Consider the following 14463-nt stretch of genomic DNA (forward strand, 5'->3'; position numbering starts at 1 on the left):
CCCAGATCTTTCAGGATTTTCTTAGGTCTTAGAAGTGAAGTTACTCTGCTTCTGTTCTGCACTGAACTCTGTGTTTCTGTATACAGCCCATTTTCTCCTGAGTTGCCTTTCTATCACTGACAGACAGATCTCCAACCTTTTAGTCTGTCTATCTTGTACATCCAGTTAAGGAAATAAAATAAGATGCCATCTGGGTGGTAAACATCTATAATATCAGCACTCGGGAGGCTGAGCTAAGAGGACTCTGCCAGGATTTTGAGGCCAACCTGGGCTATCATGGACTTATAATCAGCATGGCCTAAATAGAGCAAGGTGCAGTTTAAAAAAAAAAGATGGCAACCTTTTGAAAGTTTTATGAAAGCCATATAGTCTCTGAGTATTTTGGGAGAGTGGTTGTGGTTAATAATCAGAGATGACCTTCTGATTATTTCTCTCCAGTCCTAATGGCCTCATTTCTTCTTACTGTGGACTGAGCTTATATCTAGGTCCACTTCCTTTTGTTGTGGAGTCATAGGCTTCTGTCAGGCAACCTCATTCCTCCATTTGTTTATAAGCCCCTTGATGTTATCTCTATAGGGTCTAATTCTGGGCCCTGATATTTACCCTAACAGCAAACGTTCCAGTAAGGTGTTTCAGGAAATGCTGTTGTTCAGTTAAGACTAGTAAAGGATACGTTACAATGGAGAACACCAGCAGTGCATAGTGGATACTACATACAACTGGCACGTGAGAACACGGAGCTTTAAGGCCAGAATCTATGCAAGGTGTGCAGCTACCAAAGTAGGAAAAGCAACAAAATACTGTGGCTAGGAGGAAAGGAAACTGGAAAGGAAGATGCTAGGCATTGCATATATGTAAATCTCAGCCATGCAACCGTTCTGAGGTAGGAAGTTTTACACTTTTTTTAGAACTCAAGTGGAGTTGAATTCAAAGAGTGTGGACAATGTTCCTTAAATACTATGTTTGTCACAACTGCTGATTATCTTGCCCTATGTGTCTGATTTCAGATGAAGGGCACTGTATCTCAAGCTGGAGGTGAGAAAGGATTTTGCTCATCCCTAATAGAATATTCGCTTTGGTTCTTAGGATCAGAATAAGATTGAGTACAATTTCTCCTCAATATACTATACTTTCTTCATCACCCACTTCTCCGTGATAACAATTGAACTATAACTAACCAGTGAATGCCATTTTGTTGTTCACAGTTCACAAAGATATGATTTTGTATAGAAGTCACTGAGACAGGCCCATCCCTTCATGTACCTTCAAGGACCCTCACCTTCATGTCTCTTGCATTCGAGGATTCAAACAACAATGCCTGATCAAAATGTTTCTAAAACAACTATGTCTGCATCAACACGTATTTGCGTTTCCTCTTATACACAGCATTTACATTGTCCTGAGTGTCACAAGAATCTGGAGATTATTTGAAGTACAGGGGAAGACAAGCTTCTATTTTTATAGTCTATGCCATTTCACAGGAGATATTTGAAGGTCACTGGACTTGGGTACCTATATCCACAAGAGAATCTAGAACCAATCCCCTGTAGATAGAGAGAAAGAGATAAGAATTTTGGTTGTTGAAGGGTCACAATGTTGAATCCACTATCATGATGGATGCTTCATGAGAAATTTCACAAGCTTGGAGAATTTCTTCAGAAAGGCTAAGTAGAATAAGGACTTCTATTTAATTTGCAGACATTTATAGTCTATAACAATGGTTCTCTACCTAGGGTCACAACCCCTTCGGGGGCTGAATGACCCTTTCACAGGGGTCACCTATGACCATCAGAACACAGATATTTACATTATGATTCATTGGTAGTAGCAAAATTACAGTTATGAAGTAGCAACAAAAACAATTTTATGGTTGGGGGTCACCACAACATAAGGAACTGTATTAAAGTGATGCAGCATTAGGAAGGCTGAGAACCACTGTTCTATAGGCATTGAAAAACATACTTTTTCAATAGCAGCAAAAATATTCTCATTTCATTAATTCAAATTCTCGGGCTTAAATGTTAATATTGTCAGAAAAATATGACATGCAGAGAAATGATCAAATACTACTGAGCTTCACAGCGGTGGTGTTAATATGAGGCTCTGAGATTTCTTGTGGGTTAGCCAATGATGTTATGGTTATGGTTTATAACCCCCATTTGTGTTTCATTCCCAGCCATCTGTATCCCCCAAAACATCCTGAATGTATGCTTCAGGTCACTCAGGACGTATGTGAAAATACTGCTGAAATAACTGTCATAAAGTTGGCACAACAAAATTATCTTATTTTAGGGGAAAAAAAACATGCTTGTGTTTTGGTATGTTTTTTCCACTTAGAATTTATTGAATGTTAAATATTGTACAAATCTAGTAGTCTTATAATTCAGTATTCTCACTCCAACTTAGAGCAAAAGCAGTAAGTGCTCAGAAGTGGGACTGCTAATACTGTGGTCAAGAAACACAATGCCCAGAGCCACACAGACTGAAGTGATCCTGGATCATGAACCCTTTCTCCCTTCTGTTAGCACGTGTGCTCCTGGATGCTGGGGGACTCTGAGCACAGTTTGTGAGGGAAGGCTTGGTGATACATGTACTTCCAGAGGCTGCATATGCCCAAAAGAGACATGTCTATACAACTTGATGACATTGCTAGTTCTCGTGTGTTTCAAACTTACCCTTAAGTTTGTCCATAATTTATGTATCAGTTTCTTTACCTAATTTACAACTCCTACTGAAGAGTAAAATATGTACTATGAGGGTCGAGGAAAAACTGAAATTGTTCATATTATCACCATTTGAAACCTTCATTGCCTGAAAAAAATGTGTGCTGTGATATTTTTATTACTTCAGGCTCCAGAAACAACACGTTTAGAAATAAAAGGAGCAAAAACATTCATGATTTGGGCATTATATAAATATTATACAATCATGAGAAATGAGTACAAAATTAATATAAAATCTGGATTGTTATATGATGTGGTTTAGATTAATGAACCCACAAAGGGTAGTTTCTGTTTAATCTGTTCTTATGTTTCCATGCTGTCAGGAACATGAGCTACGTCTGCTCCTTGATCTAGGACCTTGAAGATTGGTCCTGCTACACATGTGCCTGAGCTATATTCAAAACAAGGATAATGGCCAGAAACCTACAGGGCTTAGTGTCAGCGATGTTTCCATTGGAAAAGTGGCACTTGAAGTTAATTAAGGTGAAACATATCAGTGATGTGCCCTGGATACAGCATCAAAGCCAATTTCACAGCCTCTGTACATTGTTCTCATGAATCTCTAATCTCAATTTCATTATTTCTGTCAGGTTTGGAGTGTATGCTGTAGCTCACTCCTCTGTGATAACTTTGCCTAATAAATGGTCTGCATTTAAATGTATGAGGTCCAATTTTAAAATGCAGCTGTTACAAATAATTGAAACAAAACATCATATTTCCTAAGTTATTTAAACACTGCTAAGTCAAATTCAGTATTTGAAATATATTCTTTCAAAAAAAAGAGACCCGAGAAAAACAAAACACAAAATCCTGTAAGGACATATCTACTGACTGCATCATCAGAACTACCAAAGTAAGTTGCTGAGTTGCTGCTAGTGTTTACTCTCATGCTGTAAGCCTGGGTTAAATTAAATTATATCTTCCATAGTATATAAATGACCACATTATTATTAATCAGTTTTTTGAAAGATATGTATTCAGTATGAGAACTGAAATATCATGGGTATTAGATAAAAATCTTATGAATTATTTAACTTTAAGCAGTTTTATGTATGTAAGTTTTTTTTAAGCTGAACTCTTTCCATGTTTACAAGACAGTCTTGGATTTCTAACAAGTTAAACAAGAACCTTTGAACAAATGTGTCCATATGTCAATGCCATTTAAGTTTGATTCAAGATGGAACCCATTACCTCTGAAAAATGGAGGCATATTTACTAAATGACCAGGCAAAATTCCAGTGTGGAGAATAGAAAGAATAACACGCAACGTTCTCATTCATTTTCCATTGAAAAGCCAATCAAGTGAAAAATAGTTTAATTAACAAGCTCAAAGAAACGAAGTAAGAAAAACTGGTGCAAGTATTCCTTCATGTTAGAATTTGAGACACAAATATTTTCAACTTTTAACAGGGCAAGTCAACGTGTTCCAAGCTGCCTCTTTTCACTAGGAAACATCGGTGATTTTTTTTTTCAAAGCACATTTACAATGCTGTGCCATCACCCTTGCTGTGTTTTTGTAGCACCTATAGCCATAACTGGCACCTGGGGGCCTTACATTGCTGGCAGTTTCCCTTGCGTTTCTTTGGAGTCTATTCAACTGCTGTGGTTTTACTGAGAACTCGGTGCTTTGCATATGTGATTTCCTGAGACTGTTTGAGTAGTCTTTCTCAGAAAACTGTGCCAGTCTGGCAGTGAGCAGCACTTCTTGAGACGAGATGACAGTAGCCTGGTTGGGTTGGTATGCTTGGACCTGCGTCTGTAGCCATACTCTGTAAATCTCTCCCTGTCCCCCCTTCTCTTGTTGCTGTCCTAATGACATCATCACCCTCATCTTGTCATCCCTTAAATAAGGGAACAAGGTTTGGACTAGTCTAGTAAGAAAAAAAAATGATATTCTTCTCAGGAAATCTATGCAGAGCTCTTGTAAAAAATAATTTATATTTGTTGTTTCAGCAGCTGATGTGGAAGTAATTTTGAGTGATAAGCAAAACAGAGTGAAAAATCCAAATTGCTGTAAGGTAATAATCTGTTGTGAAGACAGACATCCTTACTTAGGACTGCAGGTATGAACCTGGAAAGTAGCCTGAAATTTCTCGATGCAAACATTATTAGGATCGTCATCTTGACAGTGCAGTTTTGAGATAATGAGAACAAATGTGTTTTTAAATAAGCTGTAGAAGCTTTGCTGTGCTACTGTAAGGAGAGGCACTGTTGGAGGAAATGGCTCATGTGGGTATAGATATGCTGGTGAGCCGAGCTGCTAGCAATCCCATGGTCTTCATCCGTATACCACTGCAGGGAGAAAGAGGTCAGAATTAGGATGCCGGCTGTATTTTAAAAGGAAACTTTCAAATGAGCTCTTGCATGGCATTAAATAGGAAAAGTTAATAACCTGAAGTGTGGTCAAAGAGGGTGTCTAGTTCTTCCCCAGAGCTTTTCAAGACATGGTCAGTCCTGAAGAAGTCTCTGGTCCTCTTTTTCAGTTACTGAGAAAAGTGCACTGTACATTTGGATTTACTGCATAGCACTTTTAACATAGGTATATGCTAATTAAAATACTCAAATCAACTTTCAAATATGAATCAAAGGTCATTTAAAACCACACCATAAATGGGAAGGTTTATATCAGCAAGCATGCTATTTTAATGGGTGCTAGCAAGTATCAAATTTCTCCACACTTGAGTATGCATTAAAATAAATAGTTTTTAAAGCAGTTTTTCCAATATAAGCATCTAAATGGCTAGAAAAATCAATTTATATATTAAAGATATATATTATAAGAAAAGTCAAATATATTATTTACCAATAGTTAAATTTTATACTGCTAATTAAAAATTCTGACTATGTGACATTTATGTAGGAGTCTCCAACCTGAGTCAAACATGTACAATACTTACTAAATGACTGGGAAGGCACTGTCAGACTAGCATATATTTCTGAGACACAAGTTAATTGTAAAATCGTGTTTTAAGTATTATCTGATTTTGCTTTAATCGGTGGAAAAAAATAAACCACAACCTCTACTGAGAATCTGGCCCAAAAGATATGGGAGGTTTTTTCAGTACAAGATAGAAAACCCACTCCTAAACAGTGGGGACTAATGGAAACGAGCACACAGCAAATTTGTGTTAGAAAAAAGGCGGTGAGGTTTTCTAGCCAAAACAGACAACAAAACTGTATTTTAAACAATAGTATTATTAGTGCAAGATGTGTGTGTGTGTATTATACATGTATATTTTCTTTTTGATCTGAAAATTTCTAATATAGAAGACTAAATACCCCCTAAAATATTCTATGTATAGGCAAAACCAGCCTCAGTCATTTCTGACTTTATTTTTAAAAAGCCTAATGACTTGTTGCCTGCAGTTGTTCAACAAAAGAGTGTAGCAATTGCAAGAACTGAAGCATGCTGCTTATTAACATCCCACTGTTGTTAGGATGGCTAGTAATCATAACAGAATGGATTTTACATTTCAGTTATTATCATGCTGGTTTCACTTTAGAATTACTCTGCCACACATTTATGGAATAAGTGATTACTTTCAAATCAAAACAGGGAGAGGCTGAACCATCACATGAATAGAAGAATGGTGTTTTGACACTCCCGGATATGTAATACTATGTTTCTCAACCTCAAACTGTCTAATATTTACTCTGTGTATGACTCAAGGATATCACATCTCCAACTTCACACTGCAATAATAAAGCCCTCTTCAGTCCCAACTTCTGAGACATCCTTGAGAAAAAGTAACTCTCAAGAGGAAACTACAGCCATCAGATACTTTGTTCCCCCTGAATAAAGTCTTATTATACCATGGCTTGGAAATCCACGCCAGCTTCCACCAGGGCTTTGGAGATCTGAGCTGACTGCTGAAAGTGAACATTATCTGCAGGAAAGAAAGGGAACAAACAGCCATAAACAAGTAGCTAATAGCCTCTGGAGTGTTCAGATACGGAGGGGGAAAGCACAAGAAGAGATTGAGTGAAGTTCTAGGACTCGGCATCCCATTTAGCCCAAGACAAGTGAGTTGTGGAAAGCAACACTGTTTTATTGAAGTAAATGTAACAGTCTTGCCCCTCATGCTTTTGTTTTGTCAGTAGTGAAATTGCAAACCTGTCTGTGATACTAAAAAGTCTAATTAACTGAAACTCACCATCTGCTGTTCCATGAATAAGGAGGTACTGAACTTGTTTAAAATTTTCAGCTCTGCTCATGACTGTTGAATTCTGAAATTGGGAAAAAGAATGTCATTATTCAAAAAAGGATCTGCCATAACTGATTTTTCACTTCAGTTTACAAAATAAAATGTTTTCAGCTGGGGCCCCCTTTGATACAAAATATAGCAAACCGATATTCAAGCAAATGCTGTCTCTATGCGTGGCAGAATGCACAGCATGCCCTGTGCCTTGGAGACGGGACTGGGAAGGAAGAATGCCACATCTTCCCTGCACATGTAAGAAGAGGGCACCTGTCCCCTAGGCTGCATGCAAATCCCCCTTGAGGCCCAGAACACAGATTGGCTGTGTCCTATGCATTAGCAGAGGGCAGAGTTTCATATTAGCAATGTATGTTCCATGGGTTTCTGCTGTAGTTCAGCCAAAAAGTGTATTACCATAGCAACCATGTGTCACATGGTGCCATACATGCTACATTTCAAAGAGCCTGTACATAGCATTTGCAACTAAACATACTCTGCAATATGTCATGTGAACTTTGGTCCACATTGCTAGGTTCTAAATGGAAAGCAAACATTACCTCTTTGGAAGCAGATGTTTAAAACCTAAGTAAGGTTTAAGGGAGGGGCAGGGGTAAAAAGACCAAGGCTGGCCTCGTTTTTAATATTAGAGAAAAATGGCACCATTAAGGATTATCCCCAAGCCAGCCACGGTGATAGGATGAAGATTTAAACGGTCTGCTTTGTGGTCTGAGTCATCTAGGCGCTCCCACAATAAGAGTCAGAGGTCTGGGGTGAAAAAAAATTTTTCAACCCCAGCACTCTGGAGGCAGAAGCAGGCTTATCTTTTTGAGTTCAAGACCAGCCTGAGTTCCAGGTCATCAAGGCTGCACCGTGAAGCCCTGTTTTACAAATAAATAAATAAATTGTAGATAGATAGATAGATAGATAGATAGATAGATAGATGGATGGATGATAGATAAATAGATAGGTAGGTAACCCAAACATTAATAAAAAGCATAGGTCAGGTGATTTAAATTTAGGACTAGTTACAATGTTGAGATGAAGGACAAAATGCCAGCTAGAGACTGGGAAGAGGGAGTCTGCTTTGCCTGTCTGGAGTGGGTTGGGTAGGAAAGGGCAATGACATCTCAAAAGCAGCCAACTAGTTCTTCCTGAGTCAAGGTCCATGTTTCAGTGACATCTCTATCTACAAAACTAGTGCACACTTAATGCTTTTGCTGGGAGTCCTTGAGGTCTGGCCAGAAAGGTATGGGGCTACAGTTACATGCTAAAGGCTAGTTTTCAGTTTCAATACTACTGAGCTTTGCAACTGGAGACATACATGCTGCACTCTGAGTCCTGATTTCTGCAAAATGGGAGCAAGGGTAATTCTACTTAGGAGTCAAGAGATGTGGTAGAAGCATTGTTTAAAGTAAATTGTTGATGCTGACTGAAAATCCTGTGGCACAGTATCTCTGGAAAGTGACATGCAGTCACCCAAAATGCTTTCATGGACTAAAACTACTCAGATCATCCTGGATAGGTTAGCTCAAAGTAAATGCCTCATCCTGTCTATGCAGGCTACTTCCTACTCAGCCTAATCATGTTAAATTTCTAACCCAAATTGAGAATTACTTCATAGACTTACCAAATAAACATTGCAACTCATTACAAGTTGTTCTCTAATTCTAGAGAAACTTTCATCTGATGGGATGTCCTACATATATCTATCCAATTTGAATCCGTTCATCCAGCATGCTTGCAAGCATGCCTCTCTCCATCACGGCAATGCCACTTTTATTCTTGTATCCATCCGTTTATCTAGTCAAACAACATTGATTTGTATCCAACTAAATATTAAAGTCCATTATAAAAATGACATGTTTATATTGTTATCCTTAGCATGTAATAATATAGCTAAGTATTTATCAACTAAATAAGTAAATGAAATTATTCAGCACTGGCATTATCTAATATAATTTAGCTTATGTTTGCATAGTTAAGTGGGAATGGAGTAAACAGAATAAAATATCCTCATTCTGTAATCTATTAAGTTGTTTTGCCCACTTCCAGCTGCTACACCATGGCAGTAGTTATCCTAGCTATGTGCCTTGAGCATTCCTTCTGTGCCTGTCACTGTGCTAACCATCTTGAAAGGGCCATGAAAGTGAGTCCAAGGTTCACACCTGTAATAGGGCTGTACTGACCCTGTGCTTTGTAGGAAGAGACATCTTCACAAAGTAAGTAGCTTGTACCATGATCCATCCCCAGGAAGTGTCAAAACTGGAGCAAGTCTGGGAAAAACTCCTTTACTTTGTTTCTCTGTCATGTCTTCTACAATTGCAAAGGATTTCTGACTGTCTTCCAGCAAAGGAATGGTGTGAAATAAAATGTTAATTAATCACTGTGGAACTTGAAGTACATAATGGTGGGTACTCAGGATTCTGAGCCACAATGGTCTGAACACCCCTGTGAGTGGTGAAGAGTATCTTTCCCATTGGCAGGTGATTTATCACCCAGGATAGCACAGAACTTTGGGCAACCCTCTGTCTTCCAAGAGGAGATGATCAAATCAAACTGTCCTAAAAGGCATTGTTTCGCATCTGACATAGCTGGAGATGGGAAGGTGGGGTTAGAAGACTCTTGACTCATTCTGAATTGCAGGGCCACGATCCCTTAAGGGACTTTCGAAGTGATCTCGTCTGCCAGTCATGAGCTCAGCCTGTGCTGACTTTCTGTCCCCTTGTTTCTGCACAAGCTCAACTCCCCCTTTTGTTCACAGCTGATAATTAACTTCAACCCCCAGACCTGACCCAGACATACAACTGTGTCTCCTCGCCTCACCTCCAGCAGCCCCGTGGGCCTGCCTTGCTTGGCAGCAGGAACAGCAAAAAAACTGCTCCAACTACCTCTCAGTGCCATGAGATGGAGAAATGTCATTGAAACATAGAGTAATAGTTAGGAGGCATATAAATACACAGGACAGTTAGCAAGGAATGTGATAACTACTGGAGTTTGGACCAAAACAGTTTCTGGCTGCCTTTTTTTTCTTAAATGGAGTGAATACAGGCTGAAAGAAGACAATTTTTATAAACAAGTAAAACCCTGAGCCTAAGATAAATGTTGTGATGTACACACTGTAGCTGTGATGAACTAGACATGGTGAGAAATGCAACATACTGAGAAAAAGACGAAAACTGTGATAAAAGTGTCATGATGCAAATTGTTTTACATTAACAATATCACACTACAAAGAAAGGAAGACAAATACTTTAATGCGGCAAGAGAAAAATAAAACAAAAGCTTCCCCTGCAGTTGTGAGATCGGTGTGCCATTTCTGTGCACGTCTCCCTGCTCGTTGGAAGAAGCTTCCAGAGGGACCTTCAGATGAGAGAGACGGACCACTGCTTTCAGTGCAGAAAACAAACCTCTGCCCCCAAATGCAATGATGTCACTTGGCCTCTGGAACCTCTGGTGAGTGGTCCCTACTGGACTGTATGACCTGGCTTCTCTATTGAGACTCTCTTGCCTGCTCTATGGCACACTTCAAGATGTGGAGGAAACAGGCAAGCCAGTGTAGGAAATGCGTGCATTCCTCTAATATGTGATTAATGGCCGGAAAGATATTAATTATACTGTTTAACCCACCCAAATTGGATGACCCCCCCATTGCCTATCCGTGGAAACAGAAATAAAAAAGGAAACGGATGACTAAGTTACAAGCCGAATAGTCTATCACCAATGACTAAAAAGGAAGCTCAGAGTGATAATGGGCAAGGATGCTATGGTGGTGCAGTTGGCACTCTCCTGAGGCTAGAAACTTCCGGAGAGCCCTGCTGCCAGCAACAGTCTGGCAGACAGAAGTGGAATGGATTGGTCCAGTGGCAGTGCCGATTCCACAGCATCTCTGTGAGGAGCTTTTCCTTCAAGCCCCAAGAAGAACCATCTGTAGCTGCTTTGTTGGATCATGCTGGTTCCTCAGCTACCTTCCAACAAATAAATCTTTGTATTTTTGAAATAAAGGAAAGAGCTGATAAGAGTAGGGAAATGCTGCGAGAAACAGGAGGTGTGACAATTTTCAAGCCACCCCTCTTGCTCCCTGAAGATAGGGATTGTGACAGCTGCCATGGTTTCAAAGCTTACTTCGTGGCAGGTATGTGGGTCTCCTATAATAAGTTCTGTGACTCGGGGAGGCATGTCTGGTTACTCCCATTATTCAGAAGAGAAAATTGAGGTTCAGAGAGGAAGCATGGCTTCCCCAAGCTCAAACTTCTATAAGTAAAGGAAGCAGATTTTCAATGCCGGTCATTTGAACTCCAAAGCCCAAATCCCTCTCCAGTATATCCTATAGTCACCTGACATTACAGCCAAGACACTCACTACCATCCACAGGTCCTGTAGAGGGTCAAGAAGTCACTGGGTCTAAAGGATAACAACTTAGCAAATCAGTAAGCTATTGCTTTGGGCTTATTAGCTTACTCTATGGATTTTCGTCCCGTAATCAATGCTGTGTGAATAATATTAAAGGGCGCCATTTGGGAAGATCATTATTAATACCAGGCAGAGGGCACAGAAAACATTTAAGAAAAAACTGAATCCAACCCACTAAATAAAATGTTTTACTTGTGTACATCTCTCAAACAACTGCACCCATGAGTTGCCAAGTAAAGAGCTCCCATCAGCCCCAGACAGGGTGCTCTACCTCAGGCCTCAACACGTAACACTGGCTGCTTGAAAGATCACACAGCAGTCAACATTTTATCAGCACTCCACAAACAAGTTAAGGTTTGGCTTAAATCTGAAGGTCTCTCTCCCTTTGGCATATTCTGGGATAATAGAACAAATGTCAAATCAGTACAAGATGGCATATTTACAAAATTGCACCCTGTTTTGCATAACCTAACGATGCAGCAGTTCTTAAGGATTGAACGTTTCAAATCTGCTAGCAGAAGACTGCCAAATCTATGACTGTTTCCTACACTTGCCAAAAGCCTATCAAATTCTGAGCAAAATGCAAAATAAATCTCCTCTACAAGTTAAATCAGCCCTTCTGTGTTCCAGGCTGCCCTCTCCTCTTGGCAGCGAGGCTCAGGCCTGGGCCCCCACTCCTCCTGCCCTTGGTCTTTCTACTTCTCTGTTTATTCACAAGACAATCCCTTCCCCAGTGTACATCCTGTCATATTTATTGGTCACCATGTGGTCTGCTTTTCCCAACGCTATCCTGCAGTTCACTGGATCTGTCTCAGAGGTCCCAGGAAGCTTGTCTCTCTGTCACTGCCTGCCTTGTTGCCCCCCCATTGTAATCTCTCTGATCTCTCTCATGTCTTCTCCCTTCCTTCTTTCCTAGTTCAGATAGTGTCTCTTTTCCCTTTTGAGCCCTCAACATCTATACATTGCTTACTATTTTAGTGCCTCGGTTTCCCTGTCAATAAAACGGTGGTAATCACAATAATTACCCTGTTTCAGAGTATTTCAGTGAGACTGGAAGCTGATGATACATGGAAAGATCTTAGGATAGAGTCTAGCTATACTAACACAACAAATGAATAACAAGTGACCCTGGATAGGGGGGAGGTTGGAATCCTACATTTCTGCCTCCTCTTCTTCCCCTTCCTTCAGGCTTCTGACATAGATTCCCAGGCTCCATGGGTACAATTTAGAAGTCTCTAATCTTTTTTTCATGCATATCGGATATTGTATGATGTTCAGGTTCATGTTTTGCTACCTTTTAAAAATGTATTGTCCCTGTGGTTTTACTTGCTTGTTAACTACAAGAAATGAACTTTTGAACAAATCAAATGCCACACACTTTGAGTGGATGAATGAAAGTCTCTTATGTTCTAATGCCTTGCAATTCTGATTGCAGATGGGCTTTGAGAAATTGTTCACCCATTGGCCAGGCTTCTACTCCTTGAGGTGTGACTACACCGCTGCATGCTTGTGATTACTGGTGGTAGAGTTGCCTCCTTGGGTGTCTGATTTCTTTGCTCAAATTTGTTGCTGTTTCTGTCTGTTATACATGGGAGACTTCAGAGAAGATCTGTCCACAGATTAGCTCAGACCTCTCTCTACTCTGGGACCAGCACCTTCGGGATTCCTCCATGAAGTCCTTGGAGTCTTTAAGAGTTCCTGCCCTGTCACTTGGCCATAGGTGTGTAGTAATCTTCAGTCTTATGGGGTCACTGCAGGTGTCACTGAATGGAATCTAAGTCTCCCAGGATCCCCTAATTTTTATAGCAGCTTTTAAATAAAATGATCCCAATGGAAAGAGTCAGCCACACAGGTATATGCCTTCACAAATGGTGAACATACTAGCTTTGAGCAGGACACACACAGACAATTCACTTGGCATCTCTTTCCTCAGTAGTAAAAGGGTCCAAATTCACAAGGTGTGTTCCTCTTGGAGATTTGGGTTCCTCTAAAGTCTAGGTCATTTATCCCCTAAGACCAAATCCTCTCATCTGGATTGTATGAAAAACTATATTCTCTTTTAAACCTTTCAAACTCTATAGTTCTATGTATCAATGACTTCTTAGCTAAGAACATGAACTTAGTTATTGCACAACAGCATACTTAGTGCATTCCTCATTCTGGATGTGCTAAGAGACTCCTGGCTAAATGGGATTTTTTAAAGTATTTTCTTGACCCGTGGAAATGCAGAGTGACAAAAACCTTTAAGGGATTGTTGAATTAGCTCTTGTGTGTTTTCAAGGGATAGGATAGGATGGGAGAGGGAGGGAGGGAGAGAGAGAGAGAGAGAGAGAGAGAGAGAGAGAGAGAGAGAGAGAGAGAGAGAGAGAGAGAGAGAGAGAGAGAGAGAGAGAGAGAGAGCAAAACAAACCTGGGAAAGAAAAGAAATAAAAGACATGGGGTCCAGAGGGGCAGCTGGGGCCTCGGAGGAAAATAGAATCTTTGAATATATTCTTGCCAGAGACAAAAGCACAGGCTCATTTAAAAAACAAAGGAGGGCAGCTTTATTCTAAAGCCTGCTGTGCACCAAAAATAGGCACTTAGATTCAGTGCTCCACTCAGACTCAGATCCCCACACAGATTCCGTCCTCCATGCTTAGAGGAAGCAACTGAGCAAGGTGGAGAGGATTGCATTAGTGCACTTGCCTCGCTTTCTCCAGCCCACCTTAGCTCTCGCCCTCCCAGATAATTCCTCTGAGTAACACATTGGGAACCTTTAGCTCCCTGGTACTGGCAGTTTTAATGTGTCCATTGCCAGCAATGAATTTCATGCCAAGAAAACCCGACTCCTGGCGTGGAAGGATTAAACAGTCCTCGGGTGCCATCTGTGCAGCGAAGTGAGAGAGTGACTTCTGCACCCAATGTGCGTGTGTTGCCATTGGCAGGAGGAAGTGACTTCTATTTACATGACTACCTCATGCAGGAAACACCTAAGGGGAGAGATGAAAATGGCCACCACCGTGGGGGGTACAGTCAGGGGAAGCGTGGATTGGTGTGGGAAAGAGGAGCCTATAGAAAAGGCTGGAAAAAGAAACGTGAAGAGGCAGATTAAAACTGCCGTCCTACGTAGTATTATAGAGAGAGAGCTGGGG

General features: G+C 40.4%; 1 protein-coding gene across 1 annotated transcript in view; it reads right to left on the reverse strand.

Moving 5' to 3' along the window:
• Positions 1-4913: 4913 nt before the first annotated feature.
• The window catches only part of Dpp4 (dipeptidyl peptidase 4), a gene marked incomplete at its 5' end in the record, with an annotated part of 81376 nt that continues 71826 nt past the window's right edge, over positions 4914-14463 (reverse strand). Inside the window, 3 exon segments of the mRNA NM_001310571.1 lie at positions 4914-5015; positions 6537-6610; positions 6878-6950. Coding sequence (NP_001297500.1) covers positions 4914-5015; positions 6537-6610; positions 6878-6950 — 249 coding nt within the window.

This window comes from Mesocricetus auratus, unplaced genomic scaffold, assembly GCF_017639785.1.
Source record: "Mesocricetus auratus isolate SY011 unplaced genomic scaffold, BCM_Maur_2.0 Super-Scaffold_100004, whole genome shotgun sequence".
NCBI lineage: Eukaryota > Metazoa > Chordata > Mammalia > Rodentia > Cricetidae > Mesocricetus > Mesocricetus auratus.